Raw genomic sequence first — 27845 nt, 5'->3', positions numbered from 1 at the left:
ACAAGGTTTGTGTTGTGGGGATGAGAGTGGGAGTCAATGGTGAAGAATTCAAGTCGGCTCATAATTGAAGAGGTCAAGGCTTGAAGTGAGGCATTATCCCTCTTTTAAAAAAAGAAAAAAAAGGAAAAATCTAAATCTGAAATTTTTGGACTCTTAGGACGTGGGTCTGCCGCTTGGTCTCTCCACAAAGTCTGGCAACACAACACAGGGAATTAAATGTCATTACGAAATAGACAACAACAATGTTGACTTGAACAATGAAATCTCCATCCTGGACTCATCATCCATCTCATCATTTTCTCCACTTAGTGTACTGGTTGTTCTCGGACAAGCCTAAGGAATTTTCTCTGCTCACCATGTGAAATGTTGCCCAGCTGACTCGTCTGAAGTGCACAGACCTGATAGCAATAGAAGTCAGCTGTGAAGATGAGTGTGGAGAAGAGAAAAGTTCACCTGGAGAGCATGTGGACTCAATCAAGGAAGAAAAGAGTGAGACTGAAGCAGCCAAGCACTTTCGACCCTTCAAGAAGAGGAATAATTTGTAAGAATTACAGAAGCCAATGGCATTGCTGTGCTATCGGGACACCCCAGTCATGTATCTGAAAGAGCCTATTAAGCGACCAACGTCAAAATCCAGCAGTGCCATTTTGAATGGCAGGCAGATGCTAACACCCTCTGAACATTGGTCAGAAAATGAGTGTTTGTTCGCCATTCTCACAAAAGCTGGGGGCAATACTCTCTGGTTAAACTCATTCCGGGTTAGCCAAGCGCCCTGTGAAAAGGGGGTTCGGACGGCCACAAGAAAAAGCTTATATCACTCATGAACCGCAAAGAGACGCAATAAAAAGGCAAACTCGGATCTATTTATTCAGTAATACATATGTACAGGTATAAAAGAACAAAGTTGGTCAATTGTGGATAACAAAGAGTAAAAACTGAACATTTTAGAGAAATAAATTATTTCACTGCGACTTTACAGGTGTTTCCAACATGACTATGCTTTGCATTTCCATCATTACGTCCAGCTTCTTCTTTAATGTCAGAGGGCGAGTGTCATGCTGCAGCGTGTCCATGATTCACTGCTTCGCTTTCTTGACAATGGTTCCCACTGCTGAGATGACTGTGGTCTTGGTGCCGCTGGCTGTGGTCGTCACAGAGACGACAGCAGGTAAGGAGCCCGAGGTGGTGATGAGGGTGGGCTGTGCCAGCGTGACTGGGATGGCGGAATCCCACTTGCTCTTTCTCTTTTGGGCGTCTGAGGGACAGTCAAAATGAGAGGTTTAGGAACTTCACTGAGCGTGAGGGCAGCTGTGTGTCATTTTTATACCTGTAGATGTGGTGGTGGTGTTGTTGGTGTTGGAGGCTGCTGTGCTTGAGGCGATGGTGCCTTTTTTGGTGCCCGTGACAAACTCAATCTAGAAAATAAAGAAATCATTTTTAGGAAGCAGTCCTTAACATTTAAACTGCAAAAATGTTACCTAATGTTTCTTGCCTTAGAGTTGAAGCATGACGGTTCATATCGAAAATACTAAAACACTTAACTTTCTTCTTACTTATTCTATGTAATATATTAGCATCGTTGAAGGACTCCATCCAACAGGTTCATGGGTTTTAGTTTTCCTCTTGTCCTTCACTTTTCTAATAACATTTTTCATTTGTAACAGATTCCCCTCTGCTTCACACAGTGAGATGAGCCATGTTATTGTCAAAGATGTGCACAATAAAACAAGAGCAACATGGCAAACAAAAATATTACATTGACCAGAAACAACGATGTACATCACAATTCTTAAAAGGAGGGACGAGAAAAAAAAAGTCCTGCACTCCAGTTTTTGGCGTTTAGATTTCTTACATTCACATTAACAGATGCACAGTGTGACTCACTTAAATGAGCAGGTGGTATGAAATGTTCAAAATTCAGATGATGTGGCATGCGATCACCTCTGCAAAAGTTTCGACATAAAAACCTCCCCCCCGAGACGATAAGAAAAACTCTATAAAGGCATCAAAATCACGTGGAGTAGAACAAAACAGACAATAGAGCTAGAGGAACACACTTGACATTGAACTATTGCTCAGACAGCATTGTCATATTTAATGTATGGGTTATGGAGTGTACGAGACCAGTCATACATCTCATACACCCAGATGTATGAGACCGGTCAATTGGAATCAAATACTGTACTATGGATGAGGTTTCTTTATTGACTTAAAGAATTTCAGTTTTGGACTGCAGAGCACATAATCAACTGGAGATGGTTTAACATGTTTGATCAAGTCCACTATTCAACAAAAAAAGCTTTCCGGAATGATGTCGCACTCAGTAAATGCTCACACCAAGGAGCGGCCGAGCTCGCAAATACCACTGGACGGACAAGCGTTCCTTTTTTGCCTGCAGTTCAGCATTTTTTGTGAAGAGACGTGTTGGCATGTGTTCAGCTATGAAACGGTTCTGGAACAAGTTATGAAGGCAAGACTTGGCAAAAATGACTTGTGAGTGGAAAAGGCTGTAAAGCAGACATGCAGTCAGCTGGTGGAGACCTGTCTCTTATGCAAACACACAAATAACTTTGCAGTTTTCTCTCTTGTCCCTACCTTGGTGCGCTCCTTCTTGGCTTTCTCCAGCTTGTCCATCTCCACCTTCTGAGCTTTGGCTGCAAACACACCACGCAGCTATCACATTTAATGAAAAAAAAAACACAACACCATATTCATTCTGACATCAGTATGACAATCTCTGCCCATAAGTACCTAACTTATGACACCTGAGAGATATTTTCTAAGGGCAAATAGAGATGGTGAGCTGGTTGCATGTATATTGGACAAGCAAAAATACAAGAAGATGTTTGAGGGCTTCACTGGCATTTCATATATAACATAACATAAAAATTCTTCAAGTCTCTCACCAAGTCCCTCATAGTATGAGTCCTCTGACCAGCCGTGAGGGTCAAACATGTCTTTTGGGTAATTAGTTCCAAGTTCATCGATGCTGCAGAACTGAATCAGCTTCTCGTAAATACTGGAATAAACCAGGAGATCAAACACATGAGATACAAGTCGAACAAACTGGAGTCCTGTAAAACAACTGGCACCATACCTTGGGTTCCTAAATTCTTTCTTTTTCTGGATATGGCTGTTTGTGTCAAAGTCTCCATGGAGCTTCCGCTCATACAGCTTGTGTATCTTCTCCTGTTGGAAAAAAGGTCAATCAGATGGACTCAGAATCCACAGGGAATCGCAGCATCAGCAGAATCCTATAAATGTCAAGTTTTCAAATACTTGTTAACCACAGTGGTCTAAACTACAGCCGGTGATGGGGAGGAGAATGAACAAGAGTGAGACAGCGGTAAAAATAGGGTGCTGCCATATTTGATACATGGTTATTACAGCAGGACCCACGTTTACAGGTGTTCCTCGGGTCACACTGGGACAAAGACACGCATATTTGCTCTCCATCCGAAGCAGACTTTGCTGTATCCAGAAACATTCCAGTGATTCAACAATGTGTTTTTGATTGTACTTAACTCTTCTGTTCTACGTCTGAGGTGAATTTGTACTCAATAGGTCAATGCAACTTGGATATTTGGGCTCACATTGGTTCTTGAAAGAGATCTGATACTGATCATTTCATTTCATCCCGGTCATATACTGATCCTGGCTGATAATGATAACCATCCCTAGTAATTAGGAGTTGACCTTTGCTTTTGAAAAAAAAAAAAGAAAAACGGACGCCTAGCAACCCATTATCTTAAGGATTAGTCGGCATATGACGTGCAGGTCGACGAACACATCAACACGTCTGTTTGTCATGTTGTAAAGAAAAAAAAGGGCAAGAAAGTACATGAATGGTAAAACAATTGAATAGTATTGTAAGTTGTTTAGAAACGTGACCTTTTAATTGAGCAAAATGTGGTGAGAAGTTTTTTATAAGATGTGACTATGTTGGTTAGTTCTTTCCCTCCTATTTCATTTTAAAAAATGAAATAGGAGGGAAATAAATTACTTTTTCATTAGCATGAATAATTTAGTACCAAAGTACCAAAATTACTACCAAGAGCCAAAGCAGTGAAAAGAAGGTTGACATGTGATATGCTCTGTTATGAAAGATGTTTGGTGAAAACAGCTGGAAGGAGTTCACAGAGAGGAGCTGGTCCAGGGGAGAAAGTGGATTTACTAATGGGGCGTTCAGCTACTAAATCCAAGCGGCAAGGACTTCGAGGCAGTTCTAGTCCGGGTGAGTCATTAGCTAAAATGTAAGAGAGTCATAAAGTGCTGAGGTGTTGACTCATCAGCACAGTGTCCAGACCTGCCTCCGCTTAAGCAGAACAGAAGTCACTTGGGTTGAGGGCAGGAAGGTAGAGTGGCTGGTGCGAAACTGAAATAACACATTGTTGCCTTCATTACAAGGGCGGGCCTCAGGATTCATGAAGCCACCTGAATATATTCCTGACCTGGGGGAAGCTTTTTACCCAGTGTGTAGACAGATCATCACAAATCTGTCGATGATTTTGTCGTCCCTTCCCACTTTATGTTTTAATGACACTTATTAACCTTCTCACATGTGAAGTACACATAAGCCCAGACACATCATAACCAGCCCAGAGCAGAAAAAGCCTTTCCCTGCAATCAGGCTCATCATTTGGTGAATACGTCAAAGTAACTAACAGCTAACACAGAGTAGCCAAGCTACAATCATATGTTTATGACTACTACTAAGATTGGGATTGGATAAAAACTCTGACCAGAAAACATCACTGTAACAGGCATAACATGGCATGAAGAGCATATGCAATATAAAGAATACTTGTATGTATTTCATCCTAATAATAACTATGATTTCTTCTTATGTTAAGCCAACAGAGAAGGCCGAGACTGAGTTACACATCTCAAATAGACCAAACATTGGTCAATTGTAGTCAAACAAACTCACTACAGTAAAGAGCCTCTGTGTCGAATATATTTTGAAAACTATCTTCCTTCACAGTATGGTTTTGTTTTCACTTTCATGGTGATAAAATACATGAAACCTAATTATAAGGAAGGTGAGTACTGCACAAGTGATAAGGACTTTCATGCAGGTTAAGGAATCACATTGGATATACAGGTTTGTATGGCATCCATAGCTTTCAGCATTTAAATACCAGACTTACATTTGAAAAAAAAAAAGGTCTTCACATGACACCTTCCGTCTGCCAAAGAGTAAGTGAAGACTGTCTGGCAGAGGAACAAAGAAGTGCTAGTGGTAACCGATACTCTGATCTTGAATGAGCCACTCACGCTGCGGAAAATTCTCAAGCAAAAGACCATAATAATCTCAGAAAAGCCCCCATGTTCTATCGCACTGACTCTTTTTAAGAATGGAGTTATTTAATAGAGGAGTTGGTTTGTGTTGTAACATAAATGGGGCATCTTTACCTGTAGCTGGGTGGAGCAGCGCCCAGGCGGCTCAGGAGGGATTTTGATCTGATCTGGAGACATGTTCCGCACTTTCTCTGAGAAGAGAGCTGAAGAGGTAGAAAAAAAAACATGAGCCTTTGACATGTTATCACTTTCCCTCGATGCTCAAGGCTGCAACGTGCCGGCACACGCTGACCACGAGCCAACAAGGATACCTGCTACACAAACAGCAGAAAAGTTTCTCTAAAAGGAGAGAAAAAAAACTTAAGAAGTACACAAGAAAGGGGCTACTGTGAGTCAAAGTTGGACAACAAGGGGTAGTTTTTGTGTCTCAGACTCACAAGGTTAGACTGTCACTATGTCTTAATTGGAGAGCAAATGATACACTTCAGCAGCAACTCTGGTGTATAATTATATTGGCATCACCTCTGCCCTGATATTATGAGCCAATTGACATGCATAAACAAAATCTATGTAAAAAAATATGTCACAAAGCAAAGTGCAGTGCACCAGAAGCTTCTAAATAACAGTAGCAGTAACAAAACATTTACAGACTAAGCACAGGACATGGATTTTAAAGAGAATATTACATGTCAAATATTCCTCCAAGTTAAGGAGTGGCTGTTGTTCGGACTTGTCAGAAGAAGGGATGCACCTTAGGTCTCCTTTTTTTTGCTCATCCCTTGGTTTTTGCTCAGCTTTATCCCTCTTTTTTCCTTGTCTTGGGGCCAGACATTCTTGAATGTCACTCTTTATTCCTATCAGACAGTCTTTACCGTCATGCAGCACAGTTGATCACTCTCTGACTAAGTGCTGGCAGTGCTGAGTGCGCACAAGACGTCCTGCTCACTTCAAAACGAGTAACAGCATGAATCGACCTGATCGTCTTCAAGCAGCGCAATCATTCAGCGCACGTCAGCTGGATGACAATTGGAATTTCTTTTGTTTTAATATCAAGGGTGTTACCAACGGGTTATGGCCTGCATGGCTGCATAAATGGTGAAACTGATACATTTGGACTACATTTTATCACGTCTGCGCATAAATGTTGAATAGACAGCATAGAAGATGAGCAAACAGAAAAGGAAACACCACAGCTATCCTATATAGTATATTTGCTTTGATACCTTAAGTTCATAACAGAAGTATGAGAACAATACAAGCACATTCATGACCGGACTGTCGGACTGTAATCACCAACATCTGGACTAGTAAGTCTCATAATTAATAACATATGTTAACAAAACCACCAACTCTTGATTAATACCCTGCCATTGATGTCACTAATCTGCATATTAAAAGTTTTGATCTCGCATAATTATCAACAGACAGCAAGCAGATTCCCTAAACATGCTTATCTCCTCCTCCTCCATGGAAGTGCCTCCCCCTGTGCAGTATAGTTACTATGGTTCTGGTCCACCGCACACATCGAGCATGAATATAAGCCTTCTCTGTTGCTCGGTGGTGCATGAGGTCTCATGTGCCAAAGCATGCAGAAGGTTTAACCACCTCATCATCACCAAAACAAGGTGATAAAAACCTGATGAGGCATGCACAATGCGATTTTTGCAGCATGTCTCACTGTCGCAGACAATTACACATTGAGCATGGATTTCAGGTTTTAAGTCTGCTAATCCAATCAAGAGTCATTGTTTCCAAGTGTAAAACATATTACTGTACACGTGAGCTTGCACAGTCATGCATGTGCATAAGACAAGTATTTGTTTGGAAGCTGCAAAGAAGCAAAGTATATTAGGATACGTGTGACAACTTCCTCCCTTTGAACAGTCTGATAGCAGTCCATACTGAGAGCCTCTGACAAAGTAGCTAACTTTATGGGCCAAACAGGGAGACGTCTTGAAGTGGCCATAAGTGGCCATTTAGCAAATGCTTGGTGACATTGAGGAAAGAGAAAAGCCGCAGCAAATATATGGAACTGAATCACCGAGACACAACAAAACACTCATGGCCATGATCATCATCAGCTTCACTCTGCTGGCTACAGTAGTGGCATGGAGTGTTAACTGTACAAAAACTACTTTTGTAAAAGTAAGCAAAAATACATAACAGTTAAGAAATAAGAACTTGGCCAATGAAACACCCAATAAGAAATACAATTAATAAACGTGATTGTGCCCCAGGAAGACATTTCAATAAAAGCAACTATAGATTAATAAAAAAAGTTCCACTTCCTCCAGAACACAAATGGCCACAGGTCACCAATCAAAACACACCTGCCAGTTAGAACGATCTCTCTACACGCCATCTGCCGCTGTTTCAACGGTCCAACCTTAAATTGGCCGAGGTACTGGCCAAGGTGTGGCATTTCGTAATTTCAGCAAACATCAAGGACATTGGGAATCACATGCACCAAATGTGAAAACATAGATGATGTATACCACTCCCTGCAACACTCATTTCCTGTTCCCCTTGATAGACATTTGCACCTTGAAGCAATCCCTTATGACTCACTGGACAAGCACAGGCTTTTAGAACCCCAACAGCTAAACAGTGTTAATGAGCAAAGAGCGTGCTGCTACGGCAAAGGGTGTGTTGCTTGGTGCCTTGTGATGAATCTTTTCATTATTGATTGAAACTTCCTTTTAATGATTAAACATGAAAAAAACACCGGTATCTCAGAAGTAATGAATATCAAAGCTATGAAGGCTTTGTGATTTTATCCAGTTTAGCCAGAATGCTCCTAAACTTGCGTTCTTCTTCGAAACGGCGTATTATCATGCAGCTTGAAGCGCGACGAGGGGACTTTTTTAATCACCAGCACTGTGGGATCAGACTGTTTAATACAGATTCTCTACTGGATGTGCAGTGCACTCTCTGAATGGTACAAATAAAGTTTATTTGGACTGTCTGACCCATCTACCACGCATACAATCCCTTTCACTTGGCTGTCTGCGGCGTCAAGTTTCTTCGCCTTCAAAACAAATGTGTTGTGCATGAAAAATTGCCAGATACGGTTCATCACTGGCAGTGTTTATTTACTGATAACACTGAGCACACTTGCTACGTCGCTATGTAATCGGGACACTTTTGGGGCGCTAAGAGTTCACACTTGAGACACATACAAGTTTTATAGGAAACGTGAATGACCTGGCAAAAAAATCTGAATTGAGCATGAAGTTGTACAGTCTGGCTGCAGCTTTATTAACTATTAAAATGTAATTTTAATTAATGTACAGATACAATGCGATGCAGTCTCTTAAAGCAGGATCGGGTATTGGTGAAAAAAGGACGATCTGGGAAGCCAACTGGCAATTTGGTTAACACTTTGTTTAAATAAAATGTATATCAAATGTATAATTCCTATTAGGTCATTTTAGCCTTTTAACCAAAGCATGACCAGTGTTTTCATACATTACATTTACATACTTTCACACTGGTTTCGGTAGATACCCAAAACCCACGTATCGGGGCGATAAAAGTCGCATCAGTGCATTCGAGAAATTATTTCAACATATAATTTAAAAGACATGCATGAAAAGTTAGACTCAGAGAAATGATGGTGCTACTACTACTACTACTACTACTACTACTACTCACCAACAAGTTCATTTGGATCCTTTGTTTCTGCTTCAGGGATCTGAAAAAGAGAAGAGTAGAGAGGGACGGGGAAAGGAGAAACATGGGGAATTTAGTTCTCCACTGATGACAAGAAACAACGTGGAGGTAGAGACAAAGCATGGTTTTGGCAAATAAACTCCATGTGAGAACAAGCTGGCCCTGATCCCAACAGTTTCCAAACTCTAAAAATCAAGTCCAGTTGACATACACCAAATTGGTCAACTCAAAAAAAGTAGACCAATCGTGCCACTGAGCAGATTTCAGTTAATTCTTTGTCCTGGCAGTGTAGAAAATATGCAGCTTTGTGTGCCAGCATGGTGGGCATAAACACACGATTAGCACAAAAGGACAATGTTGTTATTCACAGGCATCACTTCGTCACCAAGCAACCGCACAACCAGAAGAAAAGAATTGTCCAGGAAGGCAGATTTGAAGACTTAGAATTAGAAACCCATGAAAAGCAAACTGAAATGTGGCTTGAGGCCACAGCACCTTGCCATCTTGTTGGCATGTGTTTCAGCCAGACCACATAGAAGTGAAGGAGCATAGTTCAGAGACAATTGAAAACCGGTTTAAGAAAAGTGAAGTTTTCAGGAAAATATTTGTCAGTTTGAGGTGTATGTCACAAATACTAGCGATGACATTTTAGTAAACCAAAACACAAAGGAAGCAAATGAAATTTTCATCAGAGACTTCCACTTGTAAAAGAAATTGACATTTCTGATATTGCTCAGAATTCTTTGAAGTAAATCTTAAAACAAATCACCCATGTTTCAGTGTTTTTCATCAAATCTCACACCTAGTCATTATTTCTCCATAAAATTTGAACATGAAAACATTATGGGTCACCGAAGATACCCCAATGATGTGTATTGGGCTGGATAATACAATGGATACAAATTTGGTAATATATTTTATTTGCTAAAATATTGTTTAAATTTAAATCCTAGTCCTAATGAAACAACCCAGTGAAACTGCATGAATCAACCTGTGCCTATTCACAACAATCCACTATAACTATCACCATCTGCCAAACAGGTACATTTTACAGCCAGAAACTGCAGCTGACTTCAAGAGTTACAAGATTGGTGTGTAAACACATAGTGTAAATGGGCCTTGTCATATCAAAAAATGAAAATAAGATCCCAGAGCAAATTGTTGAAAGGGTATCTCTGTTGTAGTAGAGCTGTGCAGATCAACCAGGGTCCAGCTGCCTCGTGTGTGATACTCGTATAGTAAAGCATGAGCACATTTCTAGCTTTTTATCAAGCTCACAAAAATGAATAGAACATTGACCATCAATATTAGGGTCTTAATCTTGAGTAATAATAGAGCAACGTTGATTCACTGATTCTCTCCCCCGGACTAACTGATCTTGGGAGTACAAAGATCAACAGCACCATCTAGTGAACACGGTTCTCATAGCGCCAGACAAATTCCAACCAACTTTTTAACTTGGACGTTTTAAATAGTTTGATACATTATCAATGGTTATCAAGATTGCTTCCACTTCCATCCCAGAGCATTGGGTGGATGCTTCCAAATACCTCAACTTCATCTTCGTCCCTGCCCTCGTCAGTCTCGTCCATCTCCTATGAAAACAAAAAATGCAGGGGGTTAAAACTGCTGGGCTGAAGGGTGAGGAATCCAGGCTGGGAACCAGATAGGAGTGCCGAGAAAAGGTGCTGAAGGTGCTTTTGTTTAACCAGTTTCTAAAATGTTGCCCATTAGGCCTACTTGCTCCACCTTCAAAAAAAAACCCTTTGGGTACTACTGGTGTGTTATACATACAAGGACCTGAGCAATGGTGATGGTTCTATGGTTGATCAAAATATGTAAAAATGACCAGGATGTTGCTGCAGTAAAAAAAAAATCTGAGTCAATACCACATACCAGCAGCACTTTCTTATTGAAATAAACAACTAAGCACAACTCCAATAAAAATAAAATAAACTTCTCTGCTGATTTAAAAAAAATATATATATACTGACCGAGTTGCTCTCAATGCTGTCTTCAGAGACCTTGTCTTCAACCTCTGCCGTTCTGTTAAGCTCTTCCTCGCCATAGTCGTGGACAAGACCGCCAACTTGACCTTCTGGTGAAAAAGCATATCCAGAAAAGCTAGTCAGTACGATTATATGTGAATACACAGTGTATACAGTGAATATATAATATAAATGAAATATTTTAAACCAACATTTTACGTTACGATAACTTTCTGTCTCTACTTTCGGAATTGACAATAAAATAGGGCTTTTCATCCCTGATCTTGCAATACAAAATGACTATTCAGAAAATGTAAACGCTTTTGGGACATCATTTAAATTCTTTAATGATCATGAGTCAAAACGCATTGCATGCACTCCTACACAGCATATTGTGTCCACCACTACATTGACACATGAAAACATAGTTGATATGTAAATAAATATATATTGCACGTGCTCATGAATGTTAATGTTATCATTTACAAGATATACTTTAACCTTATTCGTGACGAAATACAGATATAACTAACTTCGCTGGAATTGACGACCTTCATTTATCAACCTGGATACAAGTAGCTACATGCTAACTTTAGCAGAAACTGCAAGTTTTAGTGAAAGCACCGGGGGGAATTATTCATTTTGTTCATTTGGCGTAAATATTAAAATATTTCCGGCAATATTTACGGTACAGATTACCTGTCTCCTCCGGTTCCGAGTCGGAATCGGGTTCCGAATCGTTTCCATAGTCGGCTAAAGACGAAAGCAGGGCACTCTTTTTGCTGCCCGCCATCTTCGTTGTGTCGCAACTACAAACACGCGTCGCGGAGGAAATGGCGTCATTGAGAAGTTCCGAGGTAAAACTCGCGCCTCTGGGAGATGTAGTTGTTCTTTCACATTTTATTTTGAAGAAAACTATTCGCTTTTCACTTGTTATTCTCCTGTGTTGTCGTTGTTGTTTCATATTTATGTAAGAATCTTTATTGATGGAATGTATGTTGATTCTGTAGCCATTTTAGAAATAGACATTTAATTCATTTTACAGTAAATAATGCCTTTTATATCTTTTACAAGACATTACCGACAACAATAACCATTGGTAACAAATGGTAACAATTGGCAACAATGCAATGATTTCTGGCTCAAAATGACAAATGAGTGAAGGCAGAAATGAAAAAGAGAAAGTATTGCAGTTTTAGAACTATTATAATTCATAGCAACAAGTGATTGTCACATTTAGCACAACAAAAAAAAACAATTTCTTCATATATATATACATAAGCATGTACTCAAGTGACAAGTTTGAGAATCTAAATAACACCAGCCTTGGTCATCCTTTGCTTCATCTCTCGTCTTCTTTCCTTAGGACTGCAGCAGCAGCCGTACAATAGAGCGAAGACCACCAGAGACAAAGTTCCCAACACAAAAGCTCCGATGACCACCACTCCACCAAGGGCCCACGGCTCCTGATGCAGGCGATGCAGAAACCATTCCATCCAGTCTTCTGGGGTCCCACCAGGCTCACGCTGCTCTGATAAACTGAACATAGATGGACAATGACACCAAGGCTGCTCTGTAAGTGTCACATTAAAAAAAAAAAAAAAGCTTGTACATATAGTTGAGAATAAACTTTTAGATTATAAAAATGAAGACTAACACAATACTGTACATGAACACTCAAGTGGCATTTATTTCATTGGGGTTTGAAAAACACCAGACAGTAAGATCAAAGTATATCCTTCACAAAATGCTCACATGAACAGAAAAAAAGTCAATAATATCGGGTTAATTTATGTGCATTTCACATATATTCTATTTTTTCCTTCATTTTGGTTATTATAAAAGTAATCAATATTAATCGTTAAAAGTAGTACATTTCAATTTAAAAGAATTGGCAAAACGAATTTGAAAGATATATTTATCAAAGTTCTCTTGTAAAGTTTGATGCACATACTTTAAGATAAAATGAAAGTGCCTTTTAAAGCAAATTGATACATAAACCAATTCAATAAAGTTCCAAACCAACCCCACCGCACATTCAAGAGATTGACATGTTTGGGACATCTATTGTTAAAAAAAAATATGACCGAGTGCAACAGAAAATCGCTGACTGCCGAAGCTTTTGTCAGAAACTCACCTCTCAATAGCCATGGCCAGCTGGTAAATCCTCCCGCAGCTCGGTGCTTTTAAACAGTGCAGCTGTGTAGCCTGGGTTCTGACAAATGAGAAAAGCAACCACTTTGGTCCTCACGTGGGCTGATCCATTCATTTCAAGTCTGAAATCGCACTTCAGAAACCAACTGTAGCTTGTGATATGAGACGACTGGGTTGTTGGGGGATGGGCAAAGTACACAGCAGCTCTGGTTAATATTTACCCAAAATAATGACAGCTGCAGGCAAAAGATAAAGCTGATAAAATGTGTGTATGGTTCTATGCTCTTTCCAAGGAAGAGTGTTCATACATCACTCTACTGAGAGACATTAAAAAGAAGAAAAGAAGAATACAGATATTTTTATAATTTTTATATCAACAATACAAGTTCTTGAAAAATGTTCCATCTTATTAACAAGGTGCAAAAATACTTCAACGTTCAGTAATTATCATATTTTGAGATGAAAAAGGTACAAAAATAGTCGATGCTCAGCAAGTTAAAATAAGCTAATATCTTGAAAAGTAAAAGTTCTACAAATGATACTTCATACTTCATGCTGTTTTTCCCTTCATATTTCCTTAAAAAAAAGCAAAGACAACAGCTGTGATATCACCCATGACTACTCAACCAACATGAAGTTGTTTGTTCTCCAGGAGAACAGAGTTTCATTGTTTTCGTCTGTAATGATTTATAATGAGAGGGATGTAGACACATTTTAATTCTGGTTGTTCTGGTCCCCACTTCATAATGAAATTCCAGTTCTGGGAATATGTTTGACAGCAGCCTTTCTCCCGTTAGTGAGTATCAACAATGAGTCTCTTTGAAAGGCCCAGTTTTCGACGACCAGCCATGCGACGTTCTGAGGGAGACAGTGGAGATTTCCGTGCCATGGTCCTCAGGCAGTAGACAGATTAGAGACTTGGTACTTCTGCTTTCGGCAGCAGCAGCAGTGGACACAAGAGAGCACGACCATAAAGAGGAATGTACCTAAACAGAGAAAAATGAGAGAAGATGTACAGTATATTAACATGTAGACACAGTAAACAGTAAATACAATTGTTTCGGATTGACAATAAAGTTTGCATTGACTGAAATATTGTTTTAAATATCATACATCATTCTCTGTGCTTCATTCTGATTTTAGAAGTCACAATAACTTACTAACTTACTCCTTTAATTTCTGTTGCCCACACCAGATATGTTCAAAGTCCAATCCAGATTTTATTAGTGGTCCTTGGTTACATTTCATGCAGTTTGCAGCTTTTGTCTGATTGTGACTGAGTTCATCTGCAGATTCCAATGGGTTATTACTGAAGACAAAGGAGCTTTGTGTTTGTCTGAATTATTTTAAATAGAATATGCTCCATCTTTTCAAGTTTGCTTCAGCTTTGTATTATGTTTCTGCTTCTGTATTTCAACTCAAAAGTCAGCATTTTCACATTTTTTAAAATTACATCTCATTTTCTTTGAACTTCTGATACTAAAGGCTGGAATATTTTGTCTGAATTTTTTGGTTTTCTTAAAACACAGCAAGTACCCACGTTTGTGTTAGTAGGTCGCTTTCATGTCATCATGTCCTCTTTTTATCTAGTGTGAACTGATAAACCAAATAAAGACAGATAAAAAAAGTCTTCAAATGATCGTGGAGTTTGAACAGAAATAAAAACATTAGAATTGAGATAATAGAAACATATGCTCACCACAGATTCATGGACAGACAGAATGTAGTTTTAGATAAATGTTTTTTTATTTATTTTAAATTTATTTTTCTGAATCAAAAACTAATGACAAAATTATTTCATGGGAAATATTTTTCTGCTTTTAAACATTCGCACGACTCCCTGAGCATGTGCCCTGTCAGTAAATGATTTTCGTGGTTACACAAATGTGGCGCAAGCGGGCATTTCCGCCAACGACTGATGATGTCTGATATTCTTATTGTTTCCTTGACAACATTAGACATAAATGATAACGTTGCCCTTAGAGGTGCTTTCATGTCTCACATTAGTACACTGTGATCCATCACAGGGTGCAGTATTTTAGCTTTTTATGGCTGTTACTAGATTAAAATTTTAATCTCAATTAAAGCTGAGTTAACTCATGATTAATGGCAAATTAATCACACATTTTGTATCTGTCTAAACGTGACTTAAAGGAAGATGTGTTTAGACATTTGAAGACATTTGTTTACTACAACAGCCCAATAGATATTGTCAAGAACATTCTTGAGAATAAGAGGTTCAAAAACATGCTACAAACATAACATTGTAAACATTATTGTGCTGATAAAATCTTCCTTTAAGTTAGATTTAGGAGAGTTGCAAAATGAGTTATTCATTAGCCATGATTCGGATATCTTACCAACAGAAGATTCTTCAACTTACAGACAAAGAGCAAGAGGACAAAGAAAGCTCCAAGTTCCAGTGGATTTGCTTGAGGGAGACCCTGCAATTTGGTCCACACCTTCTGAAGAATATCCATCACCTCCTCATCCATGCTGCCAGCAGATCTGTTGTATGTTCCCACGTCAGACGACGTTACACTGTGAAACACATTTTAGAGGCAAAAAAAGGTTCAGTTGCAACATGGGGAAGTTATATTTATCTTCAGCCCCACCCTGAAGTCAGCCGTGCAATTTAAGACTCCAACCATGCAATTATTGCAGATCCCTCCTAAGCAAACTCCTGGAGTGCACTGACAAATTATTCTAATGAACTATCTTCATGTGTGTTTTCAAGCCACTCTGGGTATGTGAATCCACACACTGGCCTACTAACCCATAATAAAGCCAGGGAAGGCTATTTCTGGCCTGGTATTTCTACACTGGCCTGTCATCAGCAGGAGTCTCTGGGCGAGGTGATGACTCTCAACTGCACAGACATTCAATGCTCACACTACACAGTTAAACAGCAGATTGGTCGAGAGGCGTTATAATAAGGCAGTCATGTAGACACCCAAGCAAGTCAAAGGAATAAAAGCACACTTTGGACAAATGAACTTCAAATGCAACTTCTAGAACTGTTGTGGGCGAGAAGCATGTAAATAGTTAATTGTGGAACGATTTGAAGAATTTAAATTTGTTCCTCATGGCTAGCTTTGAGTTTAACAAAACACGCATTGAAATGTATTCCGTCTCTTTCCTCTTGTAGCCCTTGATCTGCAAACTTTTCAGTCTCAGAATGACTGACAAATTGGCATAAATTGTAAAACACTTATCATTGGATTATCAAGCTTTCTGTGACTCAGTCGCTGAAGTCGCCGATGCTTTTCAGATTACTTTCAAACAGTTCTCTGTTTTAGCTGACTTTGACTTAAAAAGAAAACAAACAGTGTTACTTACTGCAGCAAAGTAGCGGTTCTGACTTCTGCCTGATGGCGTCCAGATTCACATAAAATCCCCCCCCGATGTTTCACAGACTTCTTCTGCCAGTTTCCACACCCCCTCACCTTTTATGTTGTGTTCTCTTGTAAGAGAAGTCCAAGCTTGTCTTAATATAATTAATAATCCTTGTGTAGAATCAATGTTGTGAGCTGACAACAGTCCCCAAACAACTACTTCTTTCCTTCAGCAAACACCAGTTTTCAGGGAGTTTGTGTACCTCCTTGCTCTGCCCTCCTCTTCTTTCACCCTCCCCCTTTTCCAAACCTACATGACTTTCCAAACAGGCTCTCTCACAGCGTCTCCCCCTCGCTCCAGTCCATGTCTGTACATTTGAACATTCACTGTTTTCTCCTTATCCACCCCCCTTCCCTGCTTCCACAGACCAGCTGTGGCAGGGCCTCCTTTTTTGTCTTCAGTCACCGTGGAGACGGAGCTCCTTCAAAAAGGAGCAGTCTGTGGTGTGTGCATCCATCTGGTGTCCTGCCAACTGCCGACTCCCACATTTCGCCGAAGCATGCGCTTTGTTTTCCACTGCTGCATTTTCCTACAGTTGTCCTTATCTCCCCCTGTGAGACTCGCCGTCATCATAGGTGAAGAAAACAATGCCACGGGAAAGGCGTCAATAAATGAGAACAATGAGAACCTGTTTCGTTCTGACATTAAAAAAGATTTTGCTACATTAAGAGTTTTGTTAAAAGACTTACTTCATGGTCAGTGGCGCATCACAAGGTATTGGAAAAAGCATTTAAAATCAGTCACCAGGGGAAATGGTTTAAAGCATTAAATCTGATGCCAGTTACTGCATGAAGCATCAATTCGAAGTCCTGTGTGAGCCATCCAGAAAGCAATGGTTGTTTTCAATCTAACAGTGATTTCACAGATCGAACAATGACTCTGTGATCCGCCAGCCAGCAATCTCTGCATGAAGAGCTGAAGTAAGATGATTGAAAATAATATCTGCTTAACTGAGTAACTGAGTTTTTCTCTGGTGTTGAAAAGTTGAAAAGAAGGATCGACAAACATAGAATCACTCAAATAAAAGGACAAGCAAATACTATTTTAAAAAGCAATAACACTAACCTTTCTCTAATAGTGTTATTTTACCTTCTTTTACTTCCTTTCATTCCTATATGACCTAATTCTGCCATTCTAATTTCAGAAATGAATTATCATGTCCTCCATTTATTGGGTTACAGAGATTTGCAGCCGGGAGCATTTAGCACTTCAATATGCATGCGTTGTTCCAGACTAGAGTTTCTAAAGTTGAAATAGAAAATTGCGCCTGGTTAAAAAGGACACCAGCATTTTACAAAAGACGGCTTCACATGAGTTTTATGACATTTAATATGAGGATTATTCAAACATTATTCAAGCTTTCTAACGAATGAAACTTACTCCCTGTTGCAAAAAAAACCCTGTTTTGACTTGTTTTAAATGATAATTAAAGATTAATTGCAGCGTTCAAAGAGAGTCTTACGAAATATAGAAAACTGTTAATCTGTTCAAATATATTTATTCAAGCCTGTACTTCTCACCAAATAATACGCTTCACAAACACGTGATGTAGCTTTGTTGATGTGATGACAGATGTTTAACACATGGGGGCAGCAGACGTAAACGACCACATTATTATATTTACCCCATAGTTGTCTTCAGTTGTACAATGCGTTCCTAAAATTACCGTATTTTTTTTTTTGTGTGTGTGTGCATGGAAAGTAGCTGTGAATCGTTTTATGTAAGAGAACGACACGATCGTGACCGATATTTGAGCATTCATCAACGTGTATTTAAGAGAAATAAATTCATGATCGCGTTGTTTGTACCATCTCACACATAAAACAAAAGTGACTAAAACGTGATTAAATATGACATATTGTCTGGACGTGGTATCTGCAGGATATCTATATTTTCAGCTAAAAAAGAAGCTTAAAGTGCAGTATATATTCAATGCTGATAGGCCAGCCGTTGTATTATTTGACCGTTTTCCTCTCCAAGGCCTATGAAGAAAAACAATTACTTTGAGCTGAACAAATGGAAGCATCGGTATGGCAGCATTGTAACAGTGAAATGCTCGTTAGAAATAAAGTGTGCCGGCTTTATTCATTAGGAATTAACGGCTGACAATGCAAAGGCTGCTTTGAAACACGCCTATCGCCTGAGAGCGTGCTTGGTGGGTGACGTCACCTCTTCTTCATTAAACAAAGCAGGGTAATTATGGCGTTTACGAGCGGGCCGTGAAGGCACCGCCAGCTGATCAGCGAGTGACCGCTGCTGCTGCTGCTGCTGCTGCAACACCGCTGCCACGTATCGGTGCGGCTCGGGGTGTTGGGGATGGCTCGGTGCTGGACGGTGGGGGACGAAGAGGGGGAGAGCTGAGAGGAGAGAGGAAGCAAACAGGAAACGCGTAGCTCCACAACAGTGGGCGCAGCTCCGGCTCGCTGTCTTGAAGGAGCTGCCCGGCCTGGAGCTCCATTGTTGACACTGTGCTGCTGTTTGACGGCTCTTGAAAGCGGGGTTGCCCCATGCTCAGCTCAGGGAGGATGGACGAATTCGTTACCGAAGAGGAAGAGCCATGGTACGACCAGCAGGACCTCGAGCAGGGTAAGGAACCCAGACACCATCATCACCCAACGCAGCATCCTCCCAGAACACCGGCCGGTGCCTCAGCAACGGCCACAGCTCTTATATAGAAATTTAATGTGCTAACGGAAATATTAATCGAGTAAAATGATGCCCTCACAACAATGCTCTGAAACCATGCCAAACAAGGCCTTTACATGCTCCAAAGATATCATTGAGCACCGTGCAACGAGTTATCAGAGAACGGATAAAGAATAAAACGCAACAACCCAAAGATTCATCTAGTGCTTTGACAGCACTCATGTAAATTACACTGGCACCTAGAGGTGACATTTAAGTTTGCAGTTACTGCAAGACAGGACTCTGTAGCTGGCTCTTCTTGGTTAGATACAAATGCATCATCCATCACGAATAGTTTTGCATCAAGACCCCTCTCTGGTTTAGATCCCTGCTCACAGAGCTGTCTCTAGTCAGCATGCTAAACTATTCATTCATATGCTTCAAAATCAGCTAGTTATTCATAAACCATGGGATAAAGGTGTCATCAAATGTCATGCACGCTTTCTGCTTGTCCTAATATATGCTGATTCAGATGTACTTCACTGGATCAAAACTCTAAAAGTGACTCATCAAATATGAAATCTCCTGGTTGTCCTCTGCAGCACTCTCTCATTTCCTGTCTCGCCTCCTCTGCCCATCGCTTGCCAAACAATTCTAATGATACATTGCTGGAGCTGAGCTGCTGCTGATGCAGTGGTTTTAATGGAGTGGATACGCATACACAGCACCTCACCCACACATATGTTAACATCCTGGCACACTGGTGTTTTCCCATCCTTTTGCATGAAGCCAAATATCGCACATCAGTGGTCCTGGTGATGGGAAGACAAAATGGCAGGTGTGTGTGTGTCTAAGTGTGTGTGTGTGTGCGTGTGCCCTTGTACATGATAGTTATGCCAGAGCTTTGTGTTCTTCGAACTATGACCATGAGTGACAGTTCTAGATATATTACAAGTCTCGGCTGAAGAGACAGTGCTCAACACGATGATTAAAATTTCAAACTGTCAAGATGCAATACATTTCAGGACTTCCTTTTTAAATTGTGCAGTTGTTTCAGTTGCGAACGTTTCATATATATTCATGTAGTCTACAGTGTATTATAATATACATGTATTTTTGGTGAAATTTTTAGTTTTTAAAAAATATTCACTGGGTAGTATTCTGCTTCAGTCCTGGTACATTTTGCTTCGGTATTGGAAAGAAGGATACTTGGTTTTCCAGAAATTCCATGAGCTCTCAAGTGAGTAGTTGGGCTTGTGGATGAAACCGTCACCACTAAAAAATGTCAAGTATGCATGTGTTCATGCAAAGTGCTTCTGGAATTGTGTTTTTTCTGAAGCTGGATGGACACTGTCATTGGAAGCACACAGAAAATCGATTCCTCATCCCAGATGTGATTACTTTTGACATGCCTGTCTCAATGCTTTCAAACAGTATGGCTCAGTTTTCAGGCTGAAGGAGGCGAGGCCTGTGTGTGGGAAGGATTGACTTCTTAAGTTGTTTAGTGTGGAAGGAGCTGTATTGATTAGCTCTCTTCCTCCCATCTACTATAACATCACTGGCCTCCTCTGTTGTTGATGTCTAAGCAACACTGGACAATTAAAAAAAAAACTTTATTTGTTATTTGCACATAGCATTTCTTATTTTGATTGGATAGATTTTTACAAGTGAACACAGAACCCGATTCTCTAAATAATGGAAAACTGTCACCTGGCGTTAGAATGTCACAATAAGAAATGTGGTCTCTCAAATGTCATCATAAATAAAGTTAATATTCAGTCGCAGTGCACTATGTGCCGCTAATCACACTGCTATTACATATGACATTTGGACTGTTGAGATATTTTGCTCCTGTATTAAGAATATTATATCACAAATGATATGATGAATGTGCTCTTTAAGTTCTAAACATATACACTTATGCTTTCATACTCTCTTTAAAAATACTTCAAGATTGAATATAGTTTTTATTTTATGTCTTTCAGCGGCTGATTTTATATTCTTTCCCCCTATATGTTCTACTTTATGAAGAACAATCTCTGATGGCTACAGTAGGCTAAATTAGCATTTGAACTACATTAGCTGAAGTGTTCATACTGAGCACTGCGGTTGTTTGCTAAAAATATTAGGAAAAAGTTTGTGGGTAACACGAATAAGTTATGTCATCAAATAGTTTACATTTGAACAAAAAAAAAACTATCTTCAATGTTTATGATATATGAACATAAATTTACTGACATGTTGCTGACTTAATGGTATCTGCTTATGTAATATTAGTCATGGAAAAATGTCTGTGTTTTGTTTTTTTGTTTTTTTATTGTGAAAGAGATTCTTTAGAAACTGCTATCAACGGGTAAGTAAACAGAAAAGTGAGTGTGTACATGGAGTGTGTAAATCAGCCCAGATGGAGCTCCAGGCAACATCAGGTATAGCTCTCCAATTAGTCTAATGAAAGAGAGAAAGGAGAAGATGGAGAAGATGTTGATGGGCACAGATCTGAGATGTAATCATATTAATTGTGTTGGCTTGTACGCATTTTATCAAAAAAGAATGAAGAAAGCAGAATCGATAGAATACTCCAACTGCCAAATTGAGAATGGAGCTGTGGTTTTTAAAGAATTCGCTGGCACCTTGTCATGTGTCGCCGGATGTTCAGGATGACTCTCTCTTCTTCAGCTAATGAGATCATTCTACTCCTGAAATAGACTTCTACTCCATCAATTTTAGCAGTTGGTAATAAAAATGTGTCCAGTTTCTCCTTAGTACAAATGATTTCCTTTTTTTAAACCTACAATTCCTCTCTGTCTCTCCCATCCTTTGTCATTTGTTGCAGCTCTTTTTGCAAGAACAACTTCATTAAATTCCTACCTCTTTTTTTAGACCTCCACCTGGCTGCAGAGTTGGGAAAGACACTGCTGGAGAGGAACAAGGAGCTAGAGGACTCGCTGCAGCAGATGTACATCACTAATGAAGAGCAAGTGCAGGAAATTGAGGTGGGGGTCTGCTATTCAATTCACATGCATCTATGGCATAACACAAACAGTTGGATGTAAAGAGCAAGGGGGATACTTAGGATCGATCAGTGGTAGAGCTGTGTGATTCATGAGTTGATATTTGAACACAGGAAACAATAGAATAGTTATATACATTGATGTTAGATTAAGTCACATCTAATTAATTCGTTTTTTTTATCAATTCATCACAATTTAATATTTGATATGAGAATGACTGTGAACTTTCTGCTGCATGCAGTACACAGAGCAACATTTTTGTGCTTCTTTCCTCAAATACTGTAAAATACGGACTATAGAGTGCACCTGAATATTAGCCGCACCCGCTTAATTTAAGAAAGAAAAAAGATCTTGTTCATACATGAGCCGCACCGGTCTGTAAGCCAGAGGTGCAGTGGTGCTGTCTACGCCGTAGAAAGGTCAGTGGTGCACCAGGCTTAAAAATGAGGATCACTTCTAAACTAGTTTTGAAAACGGGGTCCAGCATGGAGACTGACTCGTGAAACAAACTCTGCAACATTCTGATCTTAAATCATGAATGCATGAACTTAAAGCGAAGTTCCGACACCACAGCCGATCTCAACTGCTGCTTCTCATCTCTGGTCCTCTCGGATATCGGCTCTGTTGGCAGAGGTGCAGACACGCAGGCGAAAACAGCACATTTTGAGCGCTTTAAGGTCAATAAAAAGCCTGTGATTTCATCGGTTTGATGTGACAAAGCTCAATATTTTGGCAGTATGACTCTGTGTAGCCTGTAAAAATCTATTTATTAGCCATTTCGTTGTATAAGCTGCAGGGTTCAGACCGTAAGAAAAAAGTAGCGTCTATAACTGTAACTTCAATTGTCTGTCCATCATGGACTCTCCTTCAACGTGGTTGTTTTTATTGCATGATCACATTGTATAATGAGGTGCAGCTGGAATTAGTGAACTGAAAAATGTTCCCTGCGAAACAAAGTTATGCTATATATACATACTATATCTGCATTATTATTAATTATTTTTTAAGTGAGCAGATTGAAATCCCAGCTCTAAAAAACAGATGAACACAATATGGACAAAGTATTATGTAAGTAGGTGGCTGAATGAAAGAGTGAGATGAATTAGAGTATGGGTGGATATATTTTAAAGCTGAGTGGACACAATAGATTTCAGAGGAATCTACGCTCATCGGATTGCTTATAGTTAAGGGATGCCGCATTGTAAAAGTATGTGGATTTAAACTTAGATAGGTAAGTGGAAGGAAGGCTCAGCTGGGTAAATACAGATTAAGATGTATGAGTTGAGATGACTTTATTCATGCATGTGTGAATGAATGACAAAAAGAAAGACAGCTGACCAGATATGATTTACAACAATTGTGTAGTATATATTGTTTATTGTACTTAAATGGCTCTTTCTTTGACTGTGTTAATCCTCAGTACATGTCAAAGCAGCTGGAGGTCCTGCGCGACATGAATGAGCAGCATGCTAAAGTCTACGAGCAACTGGATGGTACGGCAAGAGAGTTGGAACACACCAACCGCACACTGGTGGTGGACAGTAAAGCCTCACAGCAGAAGATAGAAAGGTCAGAAAGTTATATTTTATAGCATTTTATTGGATCCTTATAGTATCTATTCCCTGTGCTGCAGGTTAACTGGAACCATTGACACACTGCAGAACCAGGTGGAGTCTCTGTCCGGACAAGTGGAGCAGCTTCGCTCTCTGGAACAGCTCAGAGTCAAGAGGGAAAAACGGGAACGCCGCAAGACCATTCACTCTTTTCCTTGTTTGAGAGAACTTTGTACCGCACCAAGGTCTACACTGAGCTAATTGTTACTAGTCTTTTGAATGTTTATTAATCTAAGCCTGTGTGTTTATCAGTTACGAGGATGAGTTTGTGGTTGGCCGAGCTGAGAGCTTCTCAACAGAGGCCAAACGTCAACCGTTCGAAGAAGAGAATCGGCACCTGAGGGAGGCAGTGTCCGCTCTGCGGGCTGCTATCAGGACTGAACGTGGACGGAGGGAATGTGTAGAGAAAGAGTGCAACATGCTAGTCGCTGAGTTCTCACGGCTACAGACGCGAGTACAGGTATACTGTAATTCACGCCAGTCAATTTTAAGTCAAATGTGTCTCAGGTTTCATATTTGGACTCACTAAAGTTTGATCTTCCTTCTATGTGTTGTTTTGTTCGCTCAGGATGCTGAAAGCTGCCAGGCAAGGGTGAGGGAGTTGGAGGTGGAACTACAAGAACTTCAGCAGCTACGCCGTACCCGAACTTTCCTCCTGGGCAGTGAGGACGATGGTGTTGCTCTGACCCAGACTGTGCTTAACAACACTCCAGAGACTGACACTTTCCTAGAGGTGGACGTCACTGAGACAGGTGGAGGTGTTAGAGAGCAGACTGAAGGTGGCGCAGGTGTGGGAGGAGAGTCCCTTCCCGATTCAAACCCTGTGAGAAAGAGCTGTAGTGACACAGCACTCAATGCCATAATTGCCCGGGATGCCGCTGGCCGCAGGAGGGGTAGCTATGCTCTCCATGCCAATAGTGTCAGAAAAAGAGGCATGTCCATCCTTCGTGAGGTGGACGAGCAGTACCATGCTTTACTAGAGAAATACGAAGAATTGTTGGGAAAATGTCGGCGCCATGAGGAGAGCCTGTGCCACGCCGAGGTCCAGACTTCTCGACCTGTCTCCAGAGACCCGTCGATGAAAGACTGTGCTATAGGCCCCACCCCTGCACCTCCCCCTAGCCCGACCCAGTCACCCTCCACTCCAGAGGCCATTGAGAGCATCAGCAAGCAGGTAGAAGCTGTGGACAAGCGGCTTGGACAGAACACGCCAGAGTACAAGGCGTTGTTCAAAGAAATCTTCTCACGTATCCAGAAGACCAAGATGGACATCAAAGCAACCAAAGCAGCTAAATCAGGCAAATCTGGGAAGTCTGGGAAATCCAGCAAACACTAGTCACTGTTGCAATCAGTGTAAGACGATATATTCGCTTCAGATAACAGTGTGGTTATAATCACTAGAAACAATAGGAAGGGTGTAGACAGACAAAACTAGAATCAGTTTCAACGATGGAAGTGTCTTCAGAAGTAACAAACAAAGAGAGGTAATAAGGCACTTATTGCCTCATTCTTTGTGAATGGGCTCCTTCCACCTTGCTATCTGTGCTGTAATATAATATGATTCAATTATGCAGGTCTCAGAAATACATGGAATCCCATTCCTCAATGCCAACTTTAATGTGTTTCCAGTTCCATTTTGTTGTCTACTCTAGTGCACCGATAGATCCAAAAATATGTTTGACAGTACACACCTCACCTTAATGAAAACCAAATTTAAATAGGCATTATTTGCTGCAGTCTTATCTACATTATTTATAGGACACATTGCCCCCAGCCAACCACATTTTCAAGAAGGATTATTTAGTGTCTACAAAGCTCTAATGTTTTAACTGAAACAAACATTAACTTGAAAATCAATGAAGCTCCTTTATACAAAGGCAATTGCAATGAGATTTAGGCACCTGTTATATTATAGTTTCAAAATTGATGATGCACAGTAGCGGAGGGCTTGTTAAGGGGCCCACCTCTTCCCCCAATTGGGTGGAGAGCATATAAAGAATCTGTCAGGGCAAAGGCGATGCCTTATGAGGGATAAACCAATGGCAAAGTTGTTAGAGGACTTCACATGTACTCATAGAACTGTAGTTACCTCCTGGCAACTAGTATTTATCTTACCAGAATTCAAAGCTTGCTTTTATTTAACCTGTTTAATGACTGATCTGTCAATAACATCATGTTCTCTAACCTCATTTGAGATACCTGAAGAGCTATGACCCTGTTGATGTGTCCAATTTGAAATATAAATAACACTTCTGACTTGCAAATGTGGACTAATATTTCCTCAGCAGTTTGTGGGCTGGAATACATTTTAAAAGGATGACACTCACCCCACTGACTTTCTAGACCAGTTGCACTGTCCTCTTTTCTACACCTCCAGTGTCCTGACCTGCTTCATGGTCCAAAATGGCACGTCTTTGATGCAGTCACAACCAGCATCTGCAGTTTCCTTGATTTTACAGTGCAACATTTTTTTTGTCTTTGCTAGATATGACATCAACATGCAGACTCAGTAGGTCAATAGGTAGCAATGCAGTAATTTAGTGTGTATACAGTTTTTAACAAAACAAAGTGCTTTCTGATCACATTTAATAACTTTATTTTTTAATTTCACTTAAAGAGTTTGAAGGCTTCTTATGTGACTGAAAACTATCATGTTCACACGACAGGGCATTTTATAACACAACACAAAAACATAATCAACAGCTTTCTTCTCTCGCACGTCACTGCCTTTAAACTTTAGGCAAGGACTGTTTCTCAAATAAAAAGCAATATGCCTCTAACAAGAGCCTCACAAGTGCACTGAACATCAACGCTTCACACTAAGAAAATGGTCTGAAAAGCAGCAAACAGCAAATTATCTTAACACTATTCAAATAAATGGATTATAACACCATTTGCGTCTTTGCTGCAGTGTTGCTGGCCTTCTAGCACAGTGTGTCTCCAGAATGACGGTGCTAATATACTTGTCATTGCACTTATAATACTCCTGTAGGTTGCCAACATTGTTACCAACAGTTCTAGATGAGATACTTTTGATTTCATGATTACTGTGCGCATCTTTATTTTTCAGGAGCCTCAAAGAAAAATTGGCAAAAATGTTCATTCCTCGTTTGAAGTGCTTTAATCGGGGATCCCAGAAAGGAGATACAGAAGAAGTTTCAAGGTTTTAAAGATTTTACATGCCACTTCTTAATCAGTTGGCTTGATTTTCATCCCTCCTTTAACTGAATCCAAAACATTAATATTCCTTCCTAAGATTTATGAATCCTCAAGAACACTGCTAATGTTGAGTATGGATATTTTTAAACTTGTTTAAAGTTATGTTACTATGTTTCTGATCGCTCAAGTACCTCTGCCAGAGATTTCACTACAATCCATTTCTCTGATCGAAAATGGAAAATCCAAGTGCAGTATGTATGTTGAAGTTACCTAGCTGAAGATTTTGTTGCTGTTTGACCTGATATAACGGAGATTAAGATTTTGTATTCAGTTATGTTCATGTGTGCTGACTATAGATTAAATGCCAAAACCGAGCCTTCAGAAATCTTGTTGGAAGGCTGTACTGTAACCTATTGCACTTGTATGATGCCTCATAGTCTGCATTTGTTTGTGCTACCAATTGCGTTTTTCATGTTGATTTAAGGATTTGTGCATATTTATTTTTTTTCTTTTAATTCTTCGTGCCTACATGTTAATGTTACTAACATGTTTGAAATTAGTGTGTGATTTGCTTTATGCTGAACTCCACGTTAAAATGTGTGCATCATTACTCAACTTAGTCGTGTGAGCATTCAACATTTTTGTCAGGTGTATTGCTCTTCCAAGACCTTATTTTAATAAAGCCTTCATTGTAATGAATTGTTTGTTTCAATTTTTTTTCACATGTAGTGGCAGCTACGATTCAATTTCCCTTTTTAAACATTGGGAAACACACACACTTCACATTTTTTTCATTAATAATGTATTATATATTATATATTTAAATTATATATTTAAATTACCGACCTATTGTGTCGAGTACAGTACCGAATATTCCGTACTGGAATCCTTTTTTTTTTTCTTCTTTTCTACGGGGCGTAAAGAGT

At 39.8% G+C, this 27845-nt stretch overlaps 2 protein-coding genes across 2 annotated transcripts; one reads left to right on the top strand and one right to left on the bottom strand.

The window, feature by feature from the left end:
* Positions 1-853: 853 nt before the first annotated feature.
* Positions 854-11775, bottom strand: sap30bp (SAP30 binding protein). The gene is made up of 10 exons (XM_053854404.1): positions 11661-11775; positions 10968-11071; positions 10524-10568; positions 8956-8995; positions 5416-5504; positions 3098-3189; positions 2907-3019; positions 2596-2654; positions 1328-1415; positions 854-1255 (listed from the first exon to the last, which is right to left on the bottom strand). The coding sequence occupies exons 1-10, from the start codon at positions 11752-11754 to the stop codon at positions 1077-1079; spliced, it is 903 nt and encodes a 300-aa protein (XP_053710379.1). The 5' UTR covers positions 11755-11775; the 3' UTR covers positions 854-1076.
* Positions 11776-18855: 7080 nt separating this feature from the next.
* Positions 18856-27608, top strand: LOC128764032 (cerebellar degeneration-related protein 2-like). Its single transcript, XM_053873411.1, has 6 exons — positions 18856-19097; positions 22017-22129; positions 23568-23716; positions 23781-23945; positions 24013-24220; positions 24329-27608. Exons 1-6 carry the CDS (start codon positions 19019-19021, stop codon positions 25094-25096), a joined length of 1482 nt encoding a protein of 493 aa, XP_053729386.1. The 5' UTR covers positions 18856-19018; the 3' UTR covers positions 25097-27608.
* Positions 27609-27845: the final 237 nt, after the last annotated feature.

The sequence above is a fragment of the Synchiropus splendidus genome, chromosome 1 (genome assembly GCF_027744825.2).
Source record: "Synchiropus splendidus isolate RoL2022-P1 chromosome 1, RoL_Sspl_1.0, whole genome shotgun sequence".
Classification (NCBI taxonomy): Eukaryota; Metazoa; Chordata; class Actinopteri; order Syngnathiformes; family Callionymidae; genus Synchiropus; species Synchiropus splendidus.
This window is presented reverse-complemented; position numbering and strand designations above follow the sequence as displayed.